This window comes from Mercenaria mercenaria, unplaced genomic scaffold, assembly GCF_021730395.1.
Source record: "Mercenaria mercenaria strain notata unplaced genomic scaffold, MADL_Memer_1 contig_4721, whole genome shotgun sequence".
In the NCBI taxonomy this organism is placed as follows: domain Eukaryota; kingdom Metazoa; phylum Mollusca; class Bivalvia; order Venerida; family Veneridae; genus Mercenaria; species Mercenaria mercenaria.
This window is the reverse complement of record NW_026462972.1, coordinates 22,840-48,890: the sequence shown is the minus strand read 5'-3', so window position 1 is coordinate 48,890 and position 26,051 is coordinate 22,840. Positions and strand designations below refer to the sequence as shown.

At 37.4% G+C, this 26,051-nt stretch overlaps 1 protein-coding gene across 1 annotated transcript; it reads left to right on the top strand.

Annotated features, from left to right (window-relative positions):
* The first annotated feature begins 322 nt into the window (after positions 1–322).
* On the top strand, positions 323–18,119 carry LOC128554106 (uncharacterized). Its single transcript, XM_053535349.1, has 4 exons — positions 323–808; positions 4,551–4,740; positions 10,852–11,199; positions 16,335–18,119. The coding sequence occupies exons 1-4, from the start codon at positions 716–718 to the stop codon at positions 16,661–16,663; spliced, it is 960 nt and encodes a 319-aa protein (XP_053391324.1). The 5' UTR covers positions 323–715; the 3' UTR covers positions 16,664–18,119.
* The last annotated feature ends 7,932 nt before the right edge of the window (positions 18,120–26,051 follow it).

Below are 26,051 nucleotides of genomic sequence, written 5' to 3'. Positions count from 1 at the left end.
ATTGCCCCTTTTGGACTTAGAAAATCATTTTCTTGGTTGAGTATTATCTTTAAGTCAACTTTTCTCATAAACTATCAAAGCTATTGCTTTAAAACTTGCAACAGTTTTTCACCATCATAAGTGGATGCTGTACATCAAGAAACATAACTCTATCCTGCTTTTTGCAAATGATGGCCCTTTTTAGACTTAGAAAATCATGGGTAGGACAAAATTTCTATTATACAAAAAATCAGATGAGCGTCAGCACCCGCAAGGCGGTGCTCTTGTTTATTATTATACTCAGATGAATAAGCGCACCGTGGATGCAGTGACATTACTTTTGGATCAACCCTCGTAGCAGTAGTGTTATACACATGAAATCAGTACTATTAGCACTTCACGTTCACAGTATGGCACTATTGTTATACATGAGAATCTAGTACTACCACTTAATGTTCACTGTATGGCAACTGACAACAGTTTCCTGTCATTAATCAGAGAATGGTCTTGTCTAGAATCTGTGGTCAGTAGTTTTATACTTTGACTTTAAATATTGGGTCGAATGTTTCACTTTTTACAGTTTAAGTATTCTGTATTGTGTAAATAATTACATTGTTTCAGCGAGTCAGAACGAGGACTTTAACCAAAAGTCTGATAGTTTTGCACTTGTGATAAGTTCCCATGGTGAAGAAGTGGAAGAGAAGAAAGTTCGCTACCCGCCGAAAGGTGCGACGATATGGCGGCACCTCGTATAGATGACATGATAATTTGCTTCGAGGATGATAAAGCTAAAGGCCTGATTGGAAAACCAAAGCTCTTCTTCATACAGGTGCAGTAACATATTTCTTTTTGTAAAAGACTTATAACTTTTAGTTAACCTTTAGCCTGCTGCCCGCAAGTCGTTTTGCCTTTGCGACCAGTGCAGTCCAAGATCAGCATGCACGTCCATGCAGGCTGATAATGGTCTGCACTGACAGTCTGTTCGCTTTTAAGTCAGTAAATTTTCAGTTAACACCCGGTCACCTTTGAATAATAACTGGTATTGCCCAAATTGAATGGACCAGTCCATTTTAGGAATTTAGCAAGGTAAAGGTTAAAATAATAGTTTTGTTGGTTTACCCTAATTTTGTTTAGGTTGATGAGGAACAAGTTTGCCAGTGTAGATCGCCATAAAATTATGAGAAAGGGAAAGCTATTTTCCTTTACAATGCTGAGTGCCATCACATCATTTTTAGGGGCCTGTTTTGGAATAGAAGGATGTATTACATGTATATGATGGCACATACTCAGTGCATGTGTCCTTCTGTCCATTTGTCTATGGTATTTTGTGTCCAGTGCGTAACTCAATAACCATTCAAGATTTGCTTTTAAGTAAGTAGAAATGAGATGTTGTGGTGAGTGCATAAACTGGGTCAGTGTATCAAAGGTCAAGGTGATAGATTGAGCTCAGATGTCAGATCTGTAATATTTTTTGTGTCTGGAACATAACCAGTGATAACCATTGAAGGTATCGACATAAATCTTTGGATATAGGTATGTGCAGATCCCATTAATGAGTCAGTAGGTCAAACGTCAAGGTAGCAACAGGGTCAAATTTATTATGTCCTTCACATTTCATGTTCAGAGCATAATTAAGTTTGAACACAGCATGAGATGGGAATGAGACTATGTGCAAAGCACATGAACCAGCTGATAGGTCAAAGGTCAAGGCCACAAATTGAGCTTAGAAAGTACTTAAACACATTTTTGTTATTAAAGAAATATTCAGACTGTTAATAAGTATGATTAATTTAGTCATTATGTCTCCCACCACACAGTGGTGTGGGAGACATATTGATCTACTCCAGCCTGTGTGTGTGTGTGTGTGTGTGTGCGTGTGTGTGTGTGTGTCTGTCACAAAGCTTGTCCGCACTCTAAGTCGAACATTTCTCATCCAATTTTCACCAAACTTGAACAAAATGTGTTTGACCATGAGACCTCGGCCAAGTTCGATAACTAGCCAAATCGGTCCAGGCATTTTGGAGTTACGGCCCTTGAATTATCGAAAAATTGGCAGTTTTACTCTTGTCCGCACTCTAAGTCAAACATTTCTCATCCGATCTTCACCAAACTTGAACAAATGTGTTTGACCATGAGACCTCGGCCAGGTTTGATAACTAGCCAAATCGGTCTAGGCATTTTGGAGTTACGGCCCTTGAATTACCGAAAAATCCGCCTTTTTACTCTTGTCCGCTCTCTAAATCCAACATTTCTCATCCGATCTTCATTAAACTTGAACAAAATGCGTTTGGCCATAAGACCTTAGCCATGTTCGATAACTAGCCAAATCCATCCAAGCACTTTTGATTTATGGCCCTTGGATTACTGATTGGATCCACTCATCCAGATCATATAATTGGATCCACTCGTCTAAACCATCTAAAGAAACTAGACATTTTACATAGGGGCAGTTGTGGGAGACATGCGCTTTTCTCAAAAGCATCTCTAGTTTTGATTGGCATTATAAAGATCTTTTTGACTTATTAAATGCTAAAGAGAAAAAAGTAGGGCTGAGATTAGAAATCACATTGTATTTCATTTTTGATATGGCCATGCAGATTATATAAATTGAATTTCTGGATATGGACAACAAAAATGAAAAATAATGAACATAAATCTTGTTCTGCAATGATTACAAAGGCAGACTCACTTGTTGTGGATATTTTTGGACAACCTTCAACAAAAGGATTTAACAGTGTAGGTTTACCTTTTTTGTTGGAGAATGTATTAATTTGGTTTTTGTCATTGATAATAAATATTCTTCCATGTATATTAAAAGGAAAGAAAAAACTTGAAGTCAAAATATTTATAGAATTGGAGGCACAATATCATTTAAAATGTAGACACTATAGGATAGTACATATAAGAAATGCATACTCACTTTTATGTATTGAATATATACGGAGTTCATGTGATTTTTAGCTCAGCAATTCTACTCACTCTGGCGTTGGCATTACACCTTGGTTGAAATATGGCTATCATTTAAAGGCATTTAGCGTTTTCTTTTTCTAGGTCAATTACCAACCTCACTGAGTCAAGTCCTAAAACTCTGTCTGACATGTATTTTGGACTAAATTATGCCCCCTTTTGGACTTAGAAAATCCTGGTTAAAATTTTTCATGCAAGTTAGTATCTCCAAAAGTAATGCAAATATTGAATTGAAACTTCACATGATTAAGTCCTCATGGTTATGAAACTAGGTGATAGAATCAAGTCCCATAACTCTGACATGCATTTTGGCCAAATTATGCCCCCTATTGTACTTAGAAAATCCTGGTTAAAGTTTTGCATGCAGGTACATATGGCTATCATTTAAAGGCATATAGCTTTGAAAATTATTTTTTCTTTTTCTAGGTCAATTACCAACCTTACTGGGCCAAGTCCCATAACTCTGACATGTATTTTGGCCAAATTATGCCCCCTTTAGGACATTGAAAATTCTGGTTAAAGTTTTGCATGCAAGTTACTAACTACCTGCAAAACAAATACAGATATTAAATTGAAACTTCACATTTGTCTTCAGGGTTATAAAACTACTTGACTGCATCAAGTCCCATAACTGACATGCATTTTTGCCAAATTATGTCCCCTTTAAACTTATAACTTCTGGTTAATGTTTTGCACTCCAAAACTAATACAGATACTGGATTGAAACTCTAATGACATTTTAACATTTAGGGTAATAATTTCCTGCTTATGGGACAATAACTCGAAAAGTCGAGCACTGGCTGTCTTACAGACAGCTGTTGTTATATTATGCGTTGCCGTCTGTAATGTTACGTTTTTAGGAAAATTACACACTTTATATATATTTTTTTTAAAGTAAAATACGGTATATGTTATTCTATGATGGTTGAAAATGTTTAGAATCTATTCCATAAAATTAACCAGAAGAAAATAAAAATGATGAAAATATTGTCTGAAAAAGGATTTTTTTAGCTGATTACAGAAAAATACAACTGTTTAACTAATCAGCCATCAATAAATGCATAGAAAAATGTCTTAATTTTGTTAACCACATTTTCGTCTTTTAAATCTGACTTCGTTATGATGTTTTCAATTTCTCCATCTGCAGTTTTCAAAAAATGATTCTGTGATGTGCAGGAAATTATACATTGCCCACCTGAAATGAAGTGATCACACTACATGTATGTGATTTGTTTGTTTTGGGTTTAATGCTGTTTTTCAACAGTATTTCAGTCATGTAACGGCGAGCAGTTAACCTTACCAGTGTTCCTGGATTCTGTACCAGTACAAACCTATTCTCCGCAAGTAACTGCTAACTTCCCCACATGAATCAGAGGTGGAGAACTAATGATTTCAGACACAATGTCGTTTATCAAATAGTCACGGAGAACATACGCCCCGCCCAAGGATCGAACTCATGACCCTGTGATCAGTAGACTAACGCTGTACCTACTGAGCTAAGTTGGCAGGCAAGATCACTCTATGTGATAGCTAGACCAGACTACTTTGTATATTGTCTTGGTTTTCTATGCGAAGTTACCATTACTGTGAAATGATATTTACAGGCTTGTAGGTCAAGGCATGGATTTCAACATAAAAGATTTGACTATGGTGTCAATATCAATGTGTCAGTGGGTGGTGCACTGTCAAACATTCAGCCATCTGATGCCGGGGACCATGGAGATAATGCTGTGTTGGACAGTCTGGATTGTCTCACAGAGATAGAAGATATATATAAGGATTGCATTGATGATGGTAAGCCGGTCTTACTGCTACATTTTAATAGCTGTATTTTGTATGAACCAAATACAGGCTATGCATCATTGTAGCAGTTTCCAGAAATATGTGGAAGAAACCTTTTGAGTATCTAATTATTATGTCCAAAATGTATTTTTCATAAGAACAAATTATGTTCTCTTCAAGAGAGTGTTACAGGCAAGACCCAGGCCTGTACCTCAAAGGTTAAGGTCATTCTCTAAGGTCAAAGGTCTGCAGGGTAATTTTGTGACTTGTCTGGTTTTAATATCACTTGGCTTAACAATGAAACTTGGCCAGAATGTTACCCTCAATAAAATCTTAGCTGAGCTTGTTACTGGGTCATCTTGGGTCAAAATCTTGGTCACAAGGTCAATAAATAGGAACACCATTTTAACACTCTAGAGGCCACATTTTCTACATCGTATTCATTAACTTTTATCAGAATATCTAGAAAATCAATCTAGATCAGGTTTGAAACTGGAATACTTGAGGTCTTAAACTAGGTAACTAGGTCAAGTCGTAGAATAACCATGTTAACACACTAGAGGCTACAATTTATTTTTTATTAGCTTACCAGAACATGAAGTGCTCAAATTAAGCTGTTGTGACTGGTCCTTGTCTGTTGCCCGCTACCATTTGTCTTCTTAACACTCTAAAGGCCACAGTTGTGACCTAAGCTTTATGAAACTTGATCAGAATGTTTGTCTTGATGATCTCTAGATCCAGTTCAAAACTGGGTCATGTGGGGTCAAAACCTAGCTCAGTAGGCCAGATCAGAGGAAAATCTTGTTAACACTAGAGTCCACAGTTTAAGTTTGAAACTCATGAGAATTATTCAGAATGTTTGTTTTGATGACCTCTAGATCAAGTTTGAATCTGGGTCATGTGGGGTCAAAAACAAGGTCATCCGGTAAAAACAAAGGAAAAACTTCTTAACACTCTAGAGGCCACATTTATGACCTGTCTTCATGAAACATGGTCAGAATATTTATCTTAATGATCTTAAGGCCAAGGTCAAAACTTGGTCATGTTGGGTCAAAAACTAGGTCACTAGGACAGATCAAAGGAAAATCTTGTTAACAGTCTAGAGACCACATTTTAAGTTTGAACTCATGAGAATTTGTCAGAATCTCAGTTTGTCTTGATGTCAGGTTTGAAACTGGAGCATGTGGGGTCAGAAACTAGGTCAGTAGGTCAGATCAAAGAAAAATCTCGTGAACACTCCAGAAGCCACATTTATGGCCCTATATTCATGAAACTTGCTCAGAGTATTTGTCTTGATGATCTCAAGGTCAAGTTCGAAACTGGGTAATATGGGATTACGGTAAAAACTACATGTATGTCAATAGGCCAGGTCAAAAAAAGTCCAAAGTTTGAATTTGAAACTCATGAGAATTGGTCAGAATGTTTGTCTTGATGACCTCTAGAATTATGAATCTGGGTCATATGGGGTCAAAAACTAGGTCACCCGGTCAAATCAAAGAATAAGATTCTTAACACTTTAGAGGCCACATTTATGATCCTATCTTCATGAAACTTAGTCAGAATGTTTATCTTGATGATTTTTATGCCATGTTTGAATATTGGTCATGAGGTCAAAAACTAGGTCATCTGGTCAAATCAAAGGAAAAGCCTGATAACACTCTAGAGGCTGTAGGCCCAGTTACTCGGGTGAGTGATCCAGGGTAATCATGACCCTCTTGTTATTATAAATCTATACCAGAATGTTTTCTCTGTGAAATATAGGAAAAGTTTAACATTGGATTACCGGAGATTAAAAAACTAGGTCACTAGGTCAAATCATAGAAAAAACCTTGATAACACTGTAGAGACCACATTTTCAATTATATCTTCATAAAACTTTGTTAGAATGTTTGTCATTTTGAAATTTAGGTCAGGTTTACAACTGGGCTTTCTGAGATCTTTTACTGGTTCACTTGGCCAAATCATAGAAAAACCTTGTTAACACTCAAGAGGCCACATTTTCTGCTTTATCTCAATAAAACTTTGTCAGAATGTTTATATCTAGGAAATTTAGGCGAAGATTAAAACTTGGTTATTTGACTTTTAAACTAGGTCACTAGGTCAAGTTGTAGAAAAGCCAGGTTTACTCTCCAGAGACAACATTGTTAACTTGAACTTCATAAAACTTTGTCAGAATGTTTATCTCTATGTAATCTAGCTAAAGATCAAAACTGGTTTACCTGAGGTCAAAAATTAGGTCACTATCATAGAAAATCTTGTTAACACTGTAGAGACCACATTTTCCATTTGATCTTCATAAAAAAATATTTAAAATGTTTGTCTCTAAGAAATATAGGTCTAGTTCAAAACTTGGTTACTAGGAAACTAGGTCAATCATAAAAAACCTTGTAAACTCTCTAAAGGCCACATTTTGTACCTGATCTACATAAAACTTTGTCAGAATGTTTGTTTCTATGAAATCTGTGACAGGTTTGAAATTGGATTATCAAGGTTAAAAACTAGATCACATGGTCAAAACTTAGAAAGACATTGTTAACACTCAAACGGTCTACCTGATCTTCATGAGAGACATGCTGTTTAAAATCTATGATAATTGTGTAACTGGGTCGCTTGAGAAAAAAACCAGGACATTAGATCAAATCATAGAAAATCCTTGTTAAAACTTTAGAGGCAACTTTTCAACTTGATGATCATAAACCTTTGTCAGAATGTTTGAAATCTAATCAAAAGTGGGGTACCTGAAGTCAAAAATTATGTCAGTAGGTCAAAATCATTGCAGAACTTGGATTTATCTACCTGAGTTACATAAAACTTGGTAAAAATGTTTGATTTGTGAAATCAAGGCCAAATCAGATACTAGGTTATCTGGGGTAAGAACTAGGTCAATAGAGTGATACAGGGCCTTCAGTGCCCTCTTGTCTCAAGTTTTAGAATTGGGTCACCTGAGGTCAAAATCAATGTAACAAGGTCAAATCATACAAAAATTGTGTATTATTCTGTATACCCAGTATAAGTACTCCTCCCATGAATACTAAACCCCTCAAAGTCTTGCAAGAAAAAACAACAAAAATCTGAAAAATGCTCTCCCTGTAGTAAAGGCATCCCTCCTGTTTCCAGGATCAGGATATATTTATGCCTCAGAAGGGCAGCATGTAGAAATTGGACGTCTTTCTGCCTGTCGGTCTGTACAGCCCCGTATTTTCTGATCAATAACTGAAGGATGTTTCAACACAGGAATTTCAAACTTGATGGTGTCTGGTAGCTAATTCCTGCCAATTTTGAGGTTGGTTGCTGAAAGGTTAAGGTCACAGTCAGAGCTCCAGATAAGGGCCGTATTTTCGTCATTATGAATTTGTTAGGGGTCGGATACGAATTTATTTTAAATTGTGGCCGTATCAATACAAATTTATTTTAAAATGTGGTCGTATCAGTACGACATGTAAACAGTATTACAAATTTCAAAGGAAGATCAAGCCGAATTGCATGTCTGCACCAAGTTGCGTTAATCAACGCTATCCCAACTGTTGACAATTTGTACGGTGTAAAATGAGTGTGGAATACACGAAATACACGCCAATAGCATAATGTAAGCTCCGCCTACTTCAGGTACTTGCGAGATTTTCCCGAGAAGTGTGTATCCGATATACTACAGTCGATTGTGTTCAGCCAATTAGCGCCGTGGTTACGTAGTTGACACTTTGTTTAATTGTCAGCATGTCCGAGAGCAAACAAAACCAAAAAAAAACAACCAAAAAACAATATTTATAACCGTGCGATTAACTGGAATATTGTCCACATGTTTTGTTATATATGGTAAAAGAACGACATGTAATGTATTATTACGTTAAATCTAACTGACTTCCATCGATGAATTGATCTGAATATATGTAATTTTAGTTTACACAGTTTTACTTTCAGTTTTTATTGGAGTGAGATACTGTTCACCGATGATATGACTTATGCTTATTTTTGTCTGTTATCTGGAACTACCATTACTAATTTCACAAAATATCAGGTAGTACCGTTACGAATTTCACAGAAAATCTGGTAGTACCGTTACTAATTGCACAAAACCTTATCTGGAGCTCTGCACAGTGATATGGAATGGCAAGTTTTTTTGTAATCAGTTACTGAAAAATGCTTCAGGACAGGAACCTTAAATTTGGCAGGCGGGTTGGTCATGACTAACAGAATGATGATCCAAAATCAGTTTTGAGGTTGGTTGCTCAAAGGTTAAGGTCACAGTGACCTTGAGCTTGAAAATCTGTTTCTACTGGATAACTGAAGAATGCTTTGGCACAGGAACCTCAGACTCTGCAGCCCAGTTTGTCTTGAGTGACAGTTGACCCTGATTGATTTTGAGATTGGTTTCCAACTAATAACTAAAAAAGGCTTCATTAGAGAAGCAAATGATCCCTATCATAGTGACTTGAACAGAAAATTGGTTTCTGGTGGATTAAACAGGATAAATATGGATAGATAAATGCCCTCTTTTATCAAAATGTATAGGTAGCTACAAAATGAAATTTCATTGGTGTCGAATCACTGATAGTATCAGTGAGTGCAAACATAACTTGCTTCTAGATGAGGAAGCCATCCAGCCGGCTTACGGAAGGCCGGTGGTTCTATGCAAATACCCTTCCGTGATGAAATAATGCACAGAGGGGCACAGAGGCACCATCCAAGCGGGAAAGACAGCATATGATCTAAGTTTTAATGTTGCAATATTCAACCCAACAAAAAAGAAAAACAAACATCATTTTAATGTTATTTATATAAAATGGTTTAATGTTCACTCTTCATATCTTAAATTAGGTATATTTTACTGTTTTAGCTGCCATTAACCAGTATCAATACCCTTCACAATTTTTGTAGAGAACATTAAAATATCAATGGCCTATTTTGGAGAGGCCAGTAAAATGCCCATTGCCTGTTATGTATGAAACATTCTAATATGACTAGCAAAGCTTTAATCATCGCAACGTCATATCAATGTGATAATTAGCGCTATGTATGCATCTAAAAATAGCGCTTTCAAATTTGATCAAGTTTAAAATGAAATGTCACATGCACAACTGTCTTGATTAATTTACACACATAGTGAGTTGGCTATTCATTTTGCAGAAAAATTTGCCATCATTTTAGCCTAAATTGAATCCTTCCTTATGAGGTATTACCATTTCCGGTCCTGGCATGTATAAACAAGGGTCCATGAAGACTTACTATTTGGTGCCATGCATTTGCAAAGAAACAGTTCTGTCATATTTGATCTAAATTTTACAATAAAAGACATATTAGAAACGAAATGATTCATAGCAAAACCATGTGTGAACACTATTTATACACCTGGGTGGTTAAACACAGTTCAAAATAATTTCACTTAGGCTGCTCCCTCGTGAAATTATTACGTCTGGTGTGTAAATAGTGTTAAAACACGGTTTTGCTGTATCTATTATTTCTTAATTAAAATGCCCATGAACTATTTTATAGAGAAAATTATGGTGTCCATGTTTTATTTTGTAGAGAACATTAAACACTGCTCATGGTTCATCATTTAGAAAACATTAAAATGTCCATGGTCTCTTTTTTGGAGGACATTAAAATGCCTACAGCCTTTTTTATAGAGATAATTATATCTATGGTATATTTTGTAGCAAACATTAAAATGCCAAAATGGCCTATTTTATAGAGAAAATTATAATACCCATGGTCGGTTTTGAAGAGTCTACATTAAAATGCCCATGGCCTATTATATAGGGACAGTTAAAATGCTCATGATCTGTTTTGTATTGAACATTAAACTTTTTCTTTTTAATATAAAAGAAATTACAGTTACACTTTCAGCTTGAAAAGTTTGAATTTATGAACATGCGGAAAAAAAATTCTGAAATATTTGTTTGTTGTTCATTAAGAACAAACGAAAGGCAGAAGAAGACTAGTATAACTTATATAGGACAGACTTTTACAACCTGTTTTAAGAATCTTTCTCTGAACACTGATATTCACACAGTTGTATTACAAAGAGTAATATTCTATGAAGAACATATTAAATTATTTGAAGATAGGTAAGTAAACACACTGCAAAAAACTTGACAATATGAAGACATTTTCTATATCATTTAGATGATGAGGAATGGAAAGGTGACCAGGAGTCAGGTTCCAGTGATGAAGACAGTATTGTTTATTCGCATGAAGATATTTCTGATGCCAAAGGTGATCCTGATTCGGGTAAAATGCCGCCACCACCTGATATGGATCTTCCCAATCCACTGCTTCCAGCAAAGGATGACAAGGGTCCTACCGTTCCTGCAGATAGAGGGCCTCAGGACACGGACATACCCCAAGAGCCACCAGGAGATGAGGCAGATGTGAAGCACTCCCAAGATACAGGTGTAATCCAAGCATCACCATTCGACATTGTTCCTATCAAATGCCCTGAAGACTGCTTGCTTGTCTATCCTGCCATGTCAGGTAATTGTAAGGAAATACCAATACCCCTTTTGGCCTGATTAGTCAAAGCATAAGGAGGCCTATTGTACATATGTCAGCCTTGCATTCAGGTCAAAGTTTAATGCCATGCTTGGCAGTTTCACTAAATCTTAACTAGAATATCAGTCCTTGCAAAAGGATTGGTCTTGGTAAGGTGCAGACATTGTGGTTAAGGGCCAGGCACTCTGTAGATTAAGGTCACAGAGGTTAGCATCAAACCTCACTTAAAGATTGATCTTGATAAGGGCCAAATATTATTTAGTTTAGGGTAATATGTCCCAAATGTGAAATGTGTCAGAGTTTTAATAGTTTGGGTTAAGATTTTATGGCATGCTTCTATTGTCTTAAAGATATCAAATGCTCGTCTTTCACTAAGCAGGTTATTTTTATGCCATCAAAGATGGCCATATTAAAACTGCACTGTCCGTCTGTGCATCTGTACGTCCGCCCGTGAGTCCGTGCATGCATGCCTCCATGTAAATTCTTGTCCAGGCTCTGCCATCCATGAAGGAATTTTGAAATACTTGGTATAAATTTTTACCATAATGAGATGTAATGCACAAGACCCAGACCCATAGCTCCAAGGTCAAAGTCACACTTAGAGGTCAGTGGTTAACAGGGTCTGTGTCATGTCCGGTCCATAACTCTGCCACCTATGAAAGAATTTTTAAATAACATGGCATAAATATTTACCATAGTAAGACGATATGTCATGCGCAAGACACAGACCCCTATCTCTAAGGTCAAGGTCACACATAGAAGTCAAAGGTTAACAGGTTAGAATAACTTGGCATAAATGTTTCCCATAATGAAACAATGTTTCATGCGCAAGATCCAGACCCCTACCTCTAAGGTCACGGTCATATATAGAGCTTAAAGGTTAACATGTTTCTTGTTTGGTCCATAACACTCTGCCATCGATGAAGGCATTTTAAAATTACTTGGCATAAATGTTCCCTATAATGAGATGATATGTCATGTGCAAGACTTAGACCCCTAGCTCCAAGGTCAAGGTCACGATAAGAAGTCAAATGTTAATATGGTCTTTTTCTTGTCTGGTCCATAACACTGCCATTTATAAAGGGATTTAAAAATAATTTGACACAAATGTTAACCATATTGAGAAGGTGTGTCACGCTTATAACCCAGGTCGCTCAGGTCAAGGTCACAAAATGATTCTTACCTAAACTATTCTGGCATATTTTGTGAAGACAACTGTAGCATTCTTGGGCACTCTTAGGAGGCATTTGTCACCAATTGTGACAGCTCTTGTAAGATACAAACTTTAAAGATCTGTAACTTATGAATTTTTATGCCCCCACTTTTTTTTTTTGGGGGGGGGGGGGCATACAGATTTGCCCTTGTCCGTCCGTCCGTCCTTCCGTCCGTCCGTCCTTCCGAGAATGTTGTGTCGCGCCTAGCTCTAAAAGTATTTGGCGTAGAGTCACAAAACTTTACAGGAATGTTGGTCAGCATGTGTAGTTGTGCACCTGGGGTTTCGTGTCCGGATTCATTCAGTCATGTAGGAGTTATGGCCCCTGACTTTGTAAAAATTAGTCATTTTAGTGTTGTGTCGCGCCTAGCTCTGAAAGTAATTGATGTAGAGTCACAAAACTTTACAGGAATGTTGGTCAGCATGTGTAATTGTGCACCTGGGGTTTCGTGTCCGGATTCATTCAGTCTTGTAGGAGTTATAGCCCCTGACTTAGTAAAATATTGGTCATTTTAATGTTGTGTCGCACGTAGCTCCAGAAGTATTTGACCCAGAGTCACCAAAGTTTACAGGAATGTTGGTCAGCATGTGTAGTTGTGCACCTGGGGTTTTGCGTCTGGATTCATTCAGTCGGGTAGGAGTTACGGCCCCTGACTTTGTAAAAATTGGTCATTTTAGTGTTGTGTCGCGCCTAGCTCTGACAGTATTTGATGTAGAGTCACAAAACTTTACAGGAATGTTGGTCAGCATGTGCAGTTGTGCACCTGGGGTTTCACGTCCGGATTCATTCAGTATTGTAGGAGTTATGGCCCCTGTATAAGTCTATGTAAAACTTGGGACCCCCGGGGTCTTGACTAAACATATAATCTGACAGTTTTTGTAACTACCGGTACATTTAAATTTAGATTATAAAAATGTGTAACAGTCATTTGTTAAAAAGTATAGTGTGACCCTACTTTGAACAGTCATCTTTAGGTCCAAGCAATGGAATTCTATATGAAATAAGTTATTTCATCAAATTAAAATGGGCTGTATCCTTTGTTGGTAGACATTCAAACATGCGCAACATTTGACTCAGTCTGATCTTAAGCAATTCGATTGCTGATACAATGTATTTCTGTCGTGTGCTTCCATTTTGATTTTCAAATTTCTGACACAGATAATACTGATTCATCCCCCACAAAAGTGTGTTCAGTGGAAAAGCAATGACGAAATGTATAATAAAAACCGTTTTTTTTTTCCACTTTTTGTTAGCTCACCTGAGCCAAAGGCTCACCGTCCAGCGTCCGTACGGCCACACTTTCCTTTAAACATCTCCTCCTAAACCACCAGGCCAATTTTTAAGAAACTTCACAGGGATGTTCCTTGGATGGTCTTCTTTAAAAGTTATTTAAAGAATTGAATTCCATACAGAACTCTGGTAGCCATGGCAACCAAAAAAAACCTTTAAAAATCTTCTTGTCCAAAACCACAGATCATAGGGCTTTTATATTTAGTATGTAGCATCATCTAGTGGTCCTCTACCAAGATTGTTCAAATTATTACCCTAGAGTCAAATATGGCCCCGCCCTAGGGGTCACATGGTTTACATAGACTTATATAGGGAAAACTTTGAAAATCTTCCTGTCCAAAACCACAAGGCATAGAGCCTCAATATTTGGCATGTGACATCATCTAATGGTCCTCTATAAAGATTTTTCAAATTATATCCCTGGGTTGAAAAGAGGCCTGGTCCTGGGGGTACCAAGTTTTACATCTATAGACTTATATAGGAAAAAACTTAAAAAATCTTCTTGTCTGAAACCATAAGACCTAGTCCTTTGATTTTTGGTATGTAGCATTGCCTTGTAGTCCCCTACCAAAATTATTCAAATTATGCCTCTAGGATGAAAAGAGGCCCCGCTCTGGGGGTCTCAAGTTTTACATAGATTTAAATAGGAAAAAAATTTAAAAATCTTCTTGTCTGAAACCACAAGACCTAGGGACCTAGGCCTTTGATGTTTGGTATGTAGCATCGCCTTTTGGTTCTCTACCAAGAGTGTTCAAATTGTGCGCCTGGGATGAAAAGAGGCCGGGGGTCCCAAGTTTTACATAGACTTATATAGGAAAAAAAATTAAAAATCTTTTTGTCTGAAAATGCAAGGCCTAGGCTTTTGATATTTGATATTTGGTATGTTGCATTGCCTAGTGATCCTCTATCAAAATTGTTCAAGTTATGCCTCTGGGATAAAAAGAGGCCCTGCCTCGGGGGTCCCAAGTTTTACATAGACTTACATAGGAAAAAACTTTTAAAAATCTTCTTGACTGAAAGTTCAAGGCCTAGGCTTTTGATATTTGGTATATTTGGTATGTAGCATTGCCTAGTGGCTCTCTAACTAGATTGTTCAAATTATGCCCCTGGGGTGAAAAAAGGGCCCACCCCGAGGATCACATAGTTTTTATATGAGTTATATAGGGAAAAATGCTTCAAAAATTATCTGATCATATTTCTTAGACTGTTTAATTATAATTACCTGATGACCCCGAGTAATTAGGGGTCACTTGACTGTGACCTTGACCTACTAACCTACTTTTTTTTTAAGATACAGCCTTGAAATTTGAATGACATATACAGTTGTGCACACCGATCTTAAAACTGATTTTCAGTGACCAGGAATGTGACCTACTGACTATACTTTCTTAATATTTTAGCGTCAGTTGGATATCTGAAGCCATCCAGCTGGCTTACGGAAGGTCAGTGGTTCTACCCAGGTGCCCGCTCGTGATGAAAGAATGCACGGAGGGGCACCTGGGGTCTTCCTCCACCATCAAAGCTGGAAAGTCGCCATGACCTATGATTGTGTCGGTGCGACGTTAAACCCAACAAAAAAAAAAGAAACATGTAACTCATATCACTCAGGTGAGGGATCCAGGGTCATCATGACCCTCTTGTTTATTCTAGGTACGTGTAAATCTTAAAAACACATGTATGTTGATCTCTTTGACAACGCCAGTCTGAAAACTTGCTGTGTAGTTAGTACATGAACATGTTCTCATGTTAATACATTCTGTATTGCCTTTACTGTAGTTTCTGTAAAACACTTCATTATATGCCCGAAGGGACGTATTATGTTATGATGCTGGTGTCCATCTGTCTGTCCACCTATCCAGCCTAACAAATTGGTACTTGAGTGTCTAGCAGGTTATGGTTTGGACTCTTTGTTTATATGACAGTCACTTTAAAAAGTGTCCAAACGTGGGTTTATGTGACTAATATTTGGGTTTTTGTGGCTAAAATTTAACATTGTAAGTTCATTTAAGTATCATACCATAAGTACGTCCGTCCGTGCTTCTATCTGTTAGCAATTGTGTGTCCGCTATTGAACCCCTTAAAGTATTTCAAAAAAAACTTCATACAAATGTTCATGTGCATGTTTTGGAAGGCTCCCTCAAGGTCAAGGTCACACTTTGGGGTCAAAGGTCATGACTTTGTTTCGTGTCCCCTTTGTAACTACTTGAAGGATTTTAAAGAAACTTTGCACAAATATTCACCACGTCTAGAACACATGCAGAGCGCATGTTTCGGATGGCTTTCTTCATGGTCAAGGTCACACTTGTGGGGTCAAAGGTCATACCTTTGGGCAAATATTGCTCAGCATTGCAGTGCTCTTGTTAACCCTTACCCTGCTAATTTTCTATATGGAACTGGTCCATCTTTCAATTTGGACAGTGCCATTAACTGTTAAAAGGGGTGTTTACCCAAAAGATACTGACTGAATGGCAAACTGTGCAGATCTTGATCAGACTGCATGGATGTGTGGGCTGATCATGATCTACACTGGTCACAAAGGCAGCTCAGTCGTGTCCAGCATGATAAGGGTTAATAAATAAGTGTGTTAGAGAAACAGGTGATTTCCTTTTTCAGGAAACATGGCATTTCGTCGTAAGGATCTTGGATCAAGATTACTTCACTGTATGCATAAAGAAGAGAATCTGCAAAAGCTGGTTCGAGGTCGTAATTTACTACAGTACTTGACTGACGTGTCTGGAGATATGGCTAGGGTAGAAATTAACTTTGAACCCGATGTGAACGAATACACAAAGGAGGAAGTCGAAGAATTGAAGAAGAACATGCCTTTTAAAGTTAAAACGGTAATATTGCACAGGCTACAGAAGCTTGTGGTTTTTGAACCGAAGACAAAGAAATCGATAATGGCGGCAGTTCTGAAGAAATTCAAGAAGATGTTCATTTGAAGTGATGTTTTAACTTGTGCCAAATTTGTATGATCAATTGAGGTCATGCAGATGCCGTGTTCATATAGTATTATTTAACAATTTTCTGGGTTGGTAGTACCCTTGACATATATCCCTATGTTGCACGTGCCTAAATGTACATATATATAACACTGCTTCAAAGCAGCAGTAATTAACTGTATTCTTAATCTGCATGTAGAAAATACTCATTAGATTTATCTTTACTAAATGTATAAAGTAATTGTTAAGTAAGAGATATACAAGCTTTAGCTTTAGAGCTATTGTAATCACACTGTGTCTGTCGTACTTTGTCAGCAGTTTGTCTGTTAACACTCTAGAGATCACAATTTTTGCCTAATCTTCATGAAGCTTGATCAGAATGTTACCCTCAACAAAATCCTAGACACATTCATAACTGGGCCACCAAGGGTTAAAAACTAGGTCAGTACATCACTAGGTCAAATAGTAGGAAAACCAAGTTAACTCTCTCGAGGCTTTCTACCTCATATGCATAAAACTTCATTTGAAGGAACTTCTATGAATCTTAGGTCAAGTTTGAAACTGGAGTTTCTGAAGGCAAAAACTAAGTTACTAGGTCAAATCTTAGGAAATTCTTGTTAACTCGGCAGAGACCACATTTTCTTATTGATCATTGTATATTTTTTGTCAATGTCTGTCTCCATTAAATCTAGATCAAGTTTAAAGCTTTGTCAACTGAGGTCAAAAACTTGGTCACTAGGTTACTAGAAAAAAACTTGGTCAACATTACTCTATAGGCCACATTTTCCAATTTATTTTCATAAAATTTGTTAGAATGTTGTGTATAGGAAATGTAGGTAAAGTTTGAAACTAGATAATCTAGGTAAAAAGATCACCCAGGGGCTAGTCTTCCCAATATGGCTTCAAGAAAAAGCGTGAAAATATCTGAAACCACTGGTCTGATTTTGCAATAATTTCACAGCAATGTTCCTTGGGTGACTCTCTAGTTACTTTGATTTGTCTACAAACATGATTGGCAGGGTCTGGGATAGTTTTCTCTATACATGTATGTCTTTAAAAAAAAATTAATTTCTGAAGTCAGAAACTGCCCAATTTTGAAATAATTCCATAGAAATGTACCTTGGGTGACCCCCTACCAAAATTGTTCAGTCCAGCTGCGAAACTAAGGGGAGAAATCTAGGGTCATCATGACCCTATTGTTGTATTGTGTTCAGCAATAGATATATAAAGTGTGTTCAACTTCACACTTAATACATAGCTGTGTTAAGACACATAAATGTTTTAATAAGTTGTTCTATTCAAAGAAATTAGGTAGAGCTGTTGAACGCACCTATTTAAGTTTTCGTATGCGAGCTGATATGCATTGTAAAGGTTCCATAACCTTGTTTTGCAATTTTACAAAATCATGCCCCTTTTTCGACTTTAATATTCATTCAATTGACATATAGCTGTTGAATTGCCAAACATTGCTGTCTTTCGACAGCTCTTGTTTTTAGTTTACATTAACTATATGTATTTGTTCATATTTGATGTGAGATTTTTATTATTTTAAAACACAGTTCGATCAGTAAATACTAATATAAGATTTTTCTTGTGTTCTTATTTCTACAGTCAGACAATAGACATTCTTTTTAAAAAACAAAACAGCTATTAGAAAAATAACTCTTAGTCAAATAAGGTCTTGATACACTAAACTGAAACACATTTTTAACAGCCTAAAAATATTGTGTGTGTGTGTGTGTGGGTGGGTGCGTGCGTGCGTGCGTGTTCAGGTTTAACATATTTTCCAACAATTTTTCAGTCATATAAACGACGGTGTCTACTTGTAGCATTGAGCACAATGCCCAACTTTATAGTGCTGCCTCACTGGAATATCACGCCGTAGACATGTGGAATGATACCCCACCCAGTCACGTTATACTGACACTGGGCTGACCAGTCCTAGCACTATCCCCTTAATGCTGAGCGCCAAGCGAGGAAGCTGCTAGTTCCATTTTTTACGTCATTGGTATGACGCAGCCGGGGATGGAACCCACAACCTCACGCACTCAAAGCGGACGCTCTACCACTAGGCTACCGAGGCGGTTACTGAAAATATTGTTATTTGTAAGGAAACAACAGGGAAATGAAGTAGGCAAGTAGGCAGACAGGGATGACTGTGGTCATATGTGTATTAATATTGTTACAAACATTCATCATGGTATTTAATACAGTCAAACTTCCTTGAACTCCTCGTTCAGTCGTGGCAAAATCTCTATATGAGCTGCGCCATGAGAAAACCAACATAGTGGCTTTGCGACCAGCATGGATCCAGACCAGCCTGCGCATCCGCGCAGTCTATCCGCGCAGGTTGATCTTGATCCATGCTGTTCGCTTTCAATGTCTATTTCAATTGGAGAAACAGTTAGTGAACAGCATGGATCTTGGTCTGGATCCATGCTGCTCACAAAGCCACTATATTGGTTTTCTCATGACGCGGCTCATATAGAGCATTTTGTTTGATGGCTCGAACTACTGATAACTAGAACAAATTTTGCTGGTCCTGGCGAGTTTGAGCAAACAAAGTTTCAACTATGTATTATCAGTAAATAATTTATCAGTGTTATAATCAGAGACACCCTGGTCTATGATTAATTCAAACCCGACCAGCTATTAACCTACATACTTGCAGAGCAAAAACAATCTCGGGTGTTGTTCTGCAATAAACTGACCTTAAACTATGCTGCGCAAGCACCGTGTTTTGGCTGTTCTACGCTGCGGCATAGCATGCAGTTGTAATTTACGTTTGATGAAAATACCCCTCTGATTCTTGTCTAATGTTATTTAAAGTAAGTTGTGTTAGAATCAAAATAATAAGTATCTAAATAAGGTTTATCGTAGAATAACCCTCGTTTGTCGTTATTCTACGATAAACCTAATTTTGTCATTATTCTATGATAAACCTAATTTTGACACTTATTATTTCTTAATTAAAAACTTGTTGTATAGGGTACACGATTATATACAGTGTTTTTGAGTACATAGTTATTGAAGTACATAGTTATTTACAGTGTCTTTGATTACATAGTTATTTACAGTGTCTCAGAGTACATAGTTATTTACAGTGTCTTTGGGTACATAGTTATTTACAGTGTCTTTGAGTACATAGTTATTTACAGTGTCTTTGAGTACATAGTTATTTACAGTGTCTTTGAGTACATAGTTATTTACAGTGTCTTTGAGTACATAGTTATTTACAGTGTCTCAGAGTACATAGTTATTTACAGTGTCTCAGAGTACATAGTTATTTACAGTGTCTTTGGGTACATAGTTATTACAGCGTCTTTGAGTACATAGTTATTTACAGTGTCTCAGAGTACATAGTTATTTACAGTGTCTTTGAGTACATAGTTATTTACAGTGACTTTGAGTGCATAGTTATTTACAGTGTTTTGTTATATAATTTATGTCATTTTACCAAGTCCAGTAAAAATTCGTAAGTCCAGGCCTCGTGTTCACAAACAACTTCAGTTTCAGCTGAGTTTGATAATGAAACTTTGACCTTAACATCTTAATTTAATGATTGTTTAAAGGTAAATGTTAAGTTAATGACGATTTTCAAGTGACTTCAATATTGATTGTCAGTCTCAACTGAAATTTAATCTTGAAGTTCTAGTAAAATTTACAATTAAACTTTCAATATCAGACTCAGTTGAGACCAAAAACTGTTCTGTGAACATGGGTCCATGTGGTGAATTGACAAGAAATTTATTATGTATTTCTGTAAAAGTGCTAAGCATGCCTGGTGGCCACATACCATAGTTTTGATTTGTCCTGGCTGTCTCCGTTAAGTGCTGGATAATTCATTATTTTCCTGATTTTCGCGGCTGTAACGTAATAAAAGCTATGAGAGTCTGATGACCCTTTCATGCTTCCATAGAATCAACATCTATTACATGAAATTCGTTTTGAAAATATTTCTGAAATGTCTAGGTCTGCAGCTCTCAAATACGGAAATATCAGACATCCGAGGCATAAACATGTATACTGACACCATTAGACAACATCAAAAAGGACTTTTTTAATGATTTGATGGAGTTCCAAAAATCTCCGTATACCTTTACCCCTGCGCGTGAGTCCTTACTATAGACCAGTGGAAATGCAGCTTTCATTTTCGAGTTTGTCCTGTGTACTTTCATTTTCTTTACTACTGTAAAAAGCTGAAGATTGTCTTACATCATTTTCTGTGTTGTCAAAAACATACAATCGTCGTGTGCCTGGCTATAATGTATAAAAATGTGCCAGTCATCTTAAAGTCCTGACTTTCTGGACTCGTAATAATTCAGCAGTGATATTCAGAATATCACAGGATTTCCTGACCACCAGTACTTATTACTGTACAGTTGCTTCAGATTTGTCAAAACATGGTCCCTGGTTGTTTTTCACTCAACACAGTTTTGTAAAGTTGAAAAAAATATACAGCAGAAAAAATATGTTTATCAAAAATTAAACAGTATGATTTACCATGTGTGTGCATTTAACTAAATAGTTGTCTCTCATCATGACATTAATAAGATACAGAACCCATATGCCCCTTTACTTTAAATATTGGGCACTTTAAGTTCAGTGAAGTTCGGTCAGGTCACTGTTGCTAAAAATAAAAAAAAGAACATTTCCTCAATGGAGCTTTAGTTTGCACTAATGTATTGCTTTTGCCTTTGTCGTCTGTTCGTCCGCATTAAGCTTGTCTGGCTTTCACAGGTCGAACTGCTGGCCAAATTTCAACGAAACTTCACAGGAGTGATCAATACCAACCCTAGTTGTGCATATTGCCGGCACGTTCCACCATGCTGCACAAAACAGCCGCCAGAGCTAAAAATAGAAAACTCTTGTTCGGCTTTCATAGGTCAAACTGCTGGCTGGATTTCAACGAAACTTCACTGGAGTGATCAGTACCAAGCGTAGTTGTGCATGTTGCTGGCACATTCTGATTAGCTGCACAAATTAAAGTGGTTGCCAGAGCTAAAAATAGAAAAATCTTCTGCAGCTTTCACAGGTCCAACTACTGGCTGGATTTCGATGAAACATCACAGGAGTGATTAGTACCAACCATAGTTGTGCATATCACCGACTCGTTCCGCTTCACTGCACAAAATGGCTGCCAGAGCTAAACATAGAAAACTTTTGTCCGGCTTTCACAGATAAAACTGCTGGCTATATTTCAATGAAACATCACAGGAGTGATCAGTACCAACCCTAGTTGTGCATATCACCGACACGTTCTGCTTCGCTGCACAACATGGCCGCCAGAGCTAAAAATAAAAAATAATTCCGGCTTTCACAGGTCAAACTGCTGGCTGGATTTCAATGAAACTTCACAGGAGTGATCAGTACCAGCCTTAGCTTACATGTCCCACTTCGCAGCACAAAATGACCACCAGAGCTAAAAATAGAAAAATTGTTTCTGGCTTTCACAGGTCAAACTGCTAGACAGAATTCAACGAAACTTCACAGGAGTAATCAGGACCAAGCCTAGTTGTGCATATTGCCGACACATTCAGCTTTGGAATGTATTTGTGTCAAGGTCAAGGTCACTCTTACTGATAACAAGGAAGTGGTATTTGCTCAAAACCTTTAGTCAGTAATGAGATAACTTAATCAGCCTCATACTTTGAAAGTTCCAGAGTGAGGCAGTGGGCTAAGGCATTGGTTTATTATACCATTGGTAATATCGGACAGACAGGTAGAGGTTCAAGTCCTGGTCCAGGCATAATTTTTGTTGCTACCGCTTGCGGTGAGCTCGACTTAGTTGCCACTTTTGGCCATTTGTTGTATGTGCATGCATCCGTCCATCTGATTTTGTCCGGACCACAACTTTGACATGCATGGAGCAATCTTGTTGTACCCCCCCCCCCCCCCGACAACAAAGTTGTAAGGGGGGTATACTGGTTTCAGGTTGTCTGTCTGTCTGTCTGTCTGTCCGTAGACGCAATCTTGTGCGCACCATCTCTCCTTATCCCCTTGACAGAATTTAATGAAACTTCACACAAGTGATCAGTACCAACAGTAGTTGTGCATGGGGCATGTTAGGTTCTTTTAGAAAAAAAATTGCAGAGTTATGGGACTTTGTTTTTTTTTGTTACTATACTATATACATAGACACAATCTTGTTCGCACCATCTCTCCTCATCCCCTTGACACAATTTAATGAAACTTCACACAAGTGATCAGTACCAACAGTAGTTGTGCATGGGGCATGTTAGGTTCTTTTAGAAAAAACATTTGCAGAGTTATGGGACTTTGTTTTTTTGTTACTATACTATATACATAGACACAATCTTGTGCGCACCATCTCTCCTCATCCCCTTGACACAATTTAATGAAACTTCACACAAGTGATCAGTGACAACAGTAGTTGTGCATGGGGTATGTTAAGTTCTTTCAGAAAAAAAATTTGCAGAGTTATGGGACTTTGTTTTTTTGTTACTATACTATATACATAGACACAATCTTGTGCGCACCATCTCTCCTCATCCCCTTGACACAATTTAATGAAACTTCACACAAGTGATCAGTACCAACAGTAGTTGTGCATGGGGCATGTTAGGTTCTTTCAGCGACAAAAATTGCAGAGTTATGGGACTTTGTTTCTTGTTAACATACTATGTACATACAGTCTGCATATGCAATCTTGTGCGTGCCTAATCTACCAAACCCTTGCACATAATTTAATGAAACTTCACACAAGTGATCAGTACCAACCCTAGTTGTGCATGGTGCATGTTACATTCTTTTAGATACATATTCTGCATAGTTATGGGACTTTGTTTTTGTTACTATACTGTATACATTACATACAGTCTATATACATACAGTCCACATAATTATGCAATCTTGTGTGCGTCAAATTGCAATGTACTGTGTCAGTGCATGCGGGGGTACATTCATCACCTTTAGTGATAGCTCTAGTTTATATTTGGCATGAATGTTAACCTTATTGAGAAGGAGTGTTGTGCACAAACCCCATGTTCCTATCTCAAAGGTCAAGGTCACAATTGGAGATCAGAGGTCAAATCTGAGAATGAGTTTGTCCTGAGCATTTCTTTTTAATGCATTGTGGGATATTGATGTAACATAGCATGAATGTTCACCATTATGAGAGGGAGTGTCATGCGCAAGAACCAGGTCCCTATGTCTAAGGTCAAGGTCACACTTAGAGGTCAAACATCAGTAACAAGAATGACTTTGTCCAGAGCATTTCGTTTTCATGCATAGAGGGATTTTGATGTAACTTGGCACAATTTTTCACCATCATGAGATGGAGTGTCGTGCGCAAGAACCTAGAATTACTTCCCTTTGTTGTTACTCTAAATAGCTTAATATTGTAACTTTTTTTATTACTGGTCGTATGGAAAAATCAAGACCACTTTTCTTTAGTACAACATGCATGTTGGTATATTATGACCTATCTCTACTGGTAAGGATTTTTGTGTGGACTTAGATTTTTTTTGCTCTCCCAGTCCTTTTGACAGCTGGCGTGCTCAACATGTGGGCATCATGTGTTATGATATTGACCTTTTTCAGTATTATAATATTGACGCCCTGAGTGAGGCTCGAATCCACATCGATGAGGGGCAAGTGATTTGTAGTCAACGACCTTAACCACTCGGCCACGGAGGCCCTAGGTTGCTATATGAACTGATAGAAAAACTTTGTAAACTGAATAGTATAAAATTTAAATATATAAATATGTGAATGAAAAGATAGAACTAAACTTGACACTTCAAATACATCTCCAAATTCTGTTTTATGGCCCCACTTTGGGTGGGGGGCATATAGATTTGCCCTTGTCCGTCCGCCCTTCCTTCCGTCAATGTTGTGTCGCGCCTAGCTCCAAATGTATTTGACGTAGAGTAACGAAACTTTACAGGAATTTTGATCAGCATGTGTAGTTGTGCACCTGGGGTTTCGCGTCCGGATTCATTCAGTCATGTAGGTGTTATGGCCCCTGACTTTGTAAAAATTGGTCCTTTTAGTGTTGTGTCGCGCATAGCTCCAAAAGTATTTGAGTAGAGTCACAAAACTTTACAGAAGTGTTGGTCAGCATGTGTAGTTGTGCACCTGGGGTTTTGCGTCCAGATTCATTCAGTTATGTAGGAGTTATGACCCCTGACTTAGTAAATAATTGGTCATTTTAATGTTGTGTCGCACCTAGCTCCAAAAGTATTTGACGTAGAGTCACAAAACCTTACAGGAATTTTGGTCAGCATGTGTAGTTGTGCACCTGGGGTTTCGCGTCTGGATTCATTCAGTCATGTAGGAGTTATGGCCCCTGACTTTGTAAAAATTGGTCATTTTAGTGTTGTGTCGCACATAGCTCCAAAAGTATTTGACGTAGAGTTACAAAACTTTACAGAAGTGTTGGTCAGCACGTGTAGCTGTGCACCTGGGGTTTCGCGTCCAGATTCATTCAGTTGTGTAGGAGTTATGACCCCTGACTTAGTAAATAATTGGTCATTTTAATGTTGTGTTGCGCGTAGCTCCAAAAGTATTTGACTTAGATCTCGAGTCACCAAAGTTTACAGGAATGTTGGTCAGCATGTGCAGCAGTGCACCTGGGGTTTCGCGTCCATTTTCATTCAGTCGTGTAGGAGTTATTGCCCCTGACTTAGTTAAGGATTGGTCATTTTAATGTTTTGTGGCGTGTAGCTATAAAAGTATTTGACCTAGTCACCATGGACAGGTATCTAAAAATCTCTAGAAAGCATATATGTTTATATGTACATTATATATGGTTATTTTTTGCATTTATTTTAAATAGCAACATATTTTTTCCAAAAGTTGATCTGTGTCCTTTGTCATGTAGTGGGGGCATTTGTGTCCCATGGACACATTTCTAGTTTAAATAAAATTTGTTAAATATCAAACTGTATGATCATGGGGTAAGTATCACTTTTGTCTGAGGTCCAGAGATAGATATTCACAGATATTATCAGAAATAAGTGTATAAATTTTATGACTACACTTAAAATTATTTAATAACTTAAGGTTTCGAAATAGGCCTTGAGAAACAGAAATCAAACAACACCAAATCATAGAAAGAAAGAGTTGTTTGACATGAAAATTGAACAGCTTGTAAAACATGTATATTAATTTACGAATCAAGTGTCAGTATACTGATATAAATATTGAATTCTGGAAAAGGACTGCCTAAAGGAGCTCCATTTCCGGACAGTTAAACGCCTTTAAAAACTCAACATTTTCAAAGAACATTTACTCATATGCATGTTCGTTTTGATGCATTTGCAATAGTGTGCAAGTGGTGAAATTTTGCATAACAAGGGGGAACATGGTTTTCAGCAATTGTTTATCTTTATTTCTTTACAAATGGTATTCATTTTTAAAGAGA